Genomic DNA, 2,449 nt, shown 5'->3' with positions numbered 1-2,449 from the left:
ATAATAATAGAATAAATTATTATTTGTATCCATCAAAGATACATAAATGTACCATATAAAAATAAAATGACAATTATAACCACGGAACATGGCTTTCGTGTGGCAAGAGTATCCAGACGTTGGTTACACAATTATTTTTGGCACATGAAAGCTATCTTCTGTGGGTACAATTGTCGTTTTATTTTTATATGGATACATTTGTCAAAAATGTATAGAACCAACTCCAAATCAGTCAAAAATGGAACAACTTAATTAATTATAAATATAGTAATTAGTTTTATTTATTTATGATTTAAAATATTAGTTATTAAATGTTTCACCACATTTAAATTAGGAGGAGATACATTCAGTATCATTGCAACGTGAATCATGGAAACTGATTCAATTAGCTTCCATCTCTTCACCCTCTTTCCCTCTCCAAATGTCTAAACATGATAAATCAAAAAAACAGATTCAGAACCATTTAATTTACAAAGAAAAGAAACATTCTAATGCTTAGCATAAGTACTATCTACGTAGAGATTTTGGATTCACCCTAGCATTATTGTAATAATAATAATAAAAATTTCGTTAGATAAACAATAAAAAATTTGAACAACGTGAATAATAGGTTGATTTTTTTTAATCCATTTAGGATTAAAAAAAAAAAACCACTCCAAATTAAGTTAAAAAAAATCTTTTTAACTCTACCATTAGAAATTTTAACCATCTTACTCCCTTTTAACTCTAATTACACTTCCTTCAAATTCAAATCCCCTCTCTATTGTCACCATCTCCAACCATCACTAATTGTATTAAGAATAAACATCTCATTACCATAAAGAATAAATATCTCATTTACATTAAAAATAAACATCTCATTTATATGAAAAACAAATATCTTATTTATATTAAAAATAAACATCTCATTTCTATGAAAAATAAACATTCATATGCCTATATAAATTGACCTGGTTATGTGTATCAAGAGTACAAGGTGGGAAGACTTCTCCCAACAAAAACTTCTATTGACAATGTATTAAAAAAAAATAATTCTCAAATATATAACAAAACAACTCTTAAAATCATACTTTAAAGTTGGAGATTTATCCTGACTAAAAAAAATAACATTTTAACAAATAGGATAATAATACTACATAGTACATAAGCAGAACATAAATTTAAGTGAAAAACAAATTAAAGAACCCTACCGAACGTTAAAACTAAAAAAAAGAAGAGTTCCTTCAAAGAACCTATTAATCTCTCTGTGAAGTTGGAAATATAATGCAGCGGCACAATGGGCAAGAATAGGGTGATTGATGGTCGGCACAATGCCGCAGCCAACGGAACATGCAGCGTTCATGGAACACATGCGAGCAATTTGTGCGAACAACTTCTACACTTGAATCTTCGATACCATGTCTAAACTCTTCCAAGCAAATACTGCATTGTTCAGCATCATCATCTTGCTCATCAATTTTAGGTCTTTCCAACAGATTCACAAGTCGGACTAAATCAGAATCTTGGACAACAATGTGCGTCCTAACATAAAGGTTCACAACAATCTCTGGCATGCTGGAGTCACACCCTTCACGGCTTAGAATTGTTCTTGCGGTTCTGCCCATGACAGGTAAAATTTGGTCCAATATCTGAGGAGATATAGGCATTGAAGAGAAGATTTCATGTAAGAATGCGGTGTCTTCTCCGTTACGCAGGACATCGAAGGGAACCAAGAACGCTTCATTGAGAGTAGTAGTTGCAGAAGAAGAAAAGTCAAACTCAGAGGTTTGGTTTGTGGACGGGGTAATTTGGATCAATTCTTTGGTGAGACTGAACATGATGGAGAAGAAATCAGAAAAATAGAAGTCTTGTGGTACGGTTGGGTATTCAATGGAATTGATTGCCCATGAAAAAGAGTTGAATTCCATTGCAAGGCAGTGAAAGTAACTGGTTCAGGATCTTGATTTCCTATACTCTATAGTTAATTGGTTATGTAGCATTTTATAGAGTCCTGAAGGAAAAAATCTTTTATTAAGAGATTCAATCTTTATTTTAACCATAGATGGTTTTAAATTTGATTCTAATTTGTTATTGATTGATATCTTTGATATATCTTTATCTCAAACAATTTAATTAAATATCTTTTGATAGAATTTAGCTAAATATTTTAATGCAAATCAAATGTGATGTTTGAAAGTTGGTTTGGGATTATTATTGTAGTTTAATTGTATTAAAATTTAAACTTTGAATTTGATCTTAAAAAAATTAAAGTATCTTTATACTTGATTTTAAAAATATTAATATAATTAAGGAGCAAGCTAAGAGGTTAATATGGTATTTCCAAAAACGAAAAGTCGTTGTCAGTGCATGACTTGGTTCAAAATTATCACACAATGTGCTTAATTTCTACCCAATTTATAACCGCCAAATTTTTTTAGCTAAATAATTTTAGCCAAAATTTATTTATTTC

General features: G+C 30.1%; 1 protein-coding gene across 1 annotated transcript; it reads right to left on the bottom strand.

Moving 5' to 3' along the window:
* Nucleotides 1–1,235: 1,235 nt before the first annotated feature.
* Nucleotides 1,236–1,907, bottom strand: LOC107633849 (uncharacterized). The gene has a single exon (XM_016337447.1). The coding sequence runs from the start codon at nucleotides 1,905–1,907 to the stop codon at nucleotides 1,236–1,238; it is 672 nt and encodes a 223-aa protein (XP_016192933.1).
* Between the last annotated feature and the right edge of the window lie 542 nt (nucleotides 1,908–2,449).

Source organism: Arachis ipaensis, chromosome B3 (assembly GCF_059453495.1).
Source record: "Arachis ipaensis isolate K30076 ecotype BB chromosome B3, ASM5945349v1, whole genome shotgun sequence".
NCBI lineage: Eukaryota > Viridiplantae > Streptophyta > Magnoliopsida > Fabales > Fabaceae > Arachis > Arachis ipaensis.
Note: the sequence above shows the minus strand (reverse complement) of the source record. Positions and strands in the feature narration are given on the sequence as shown.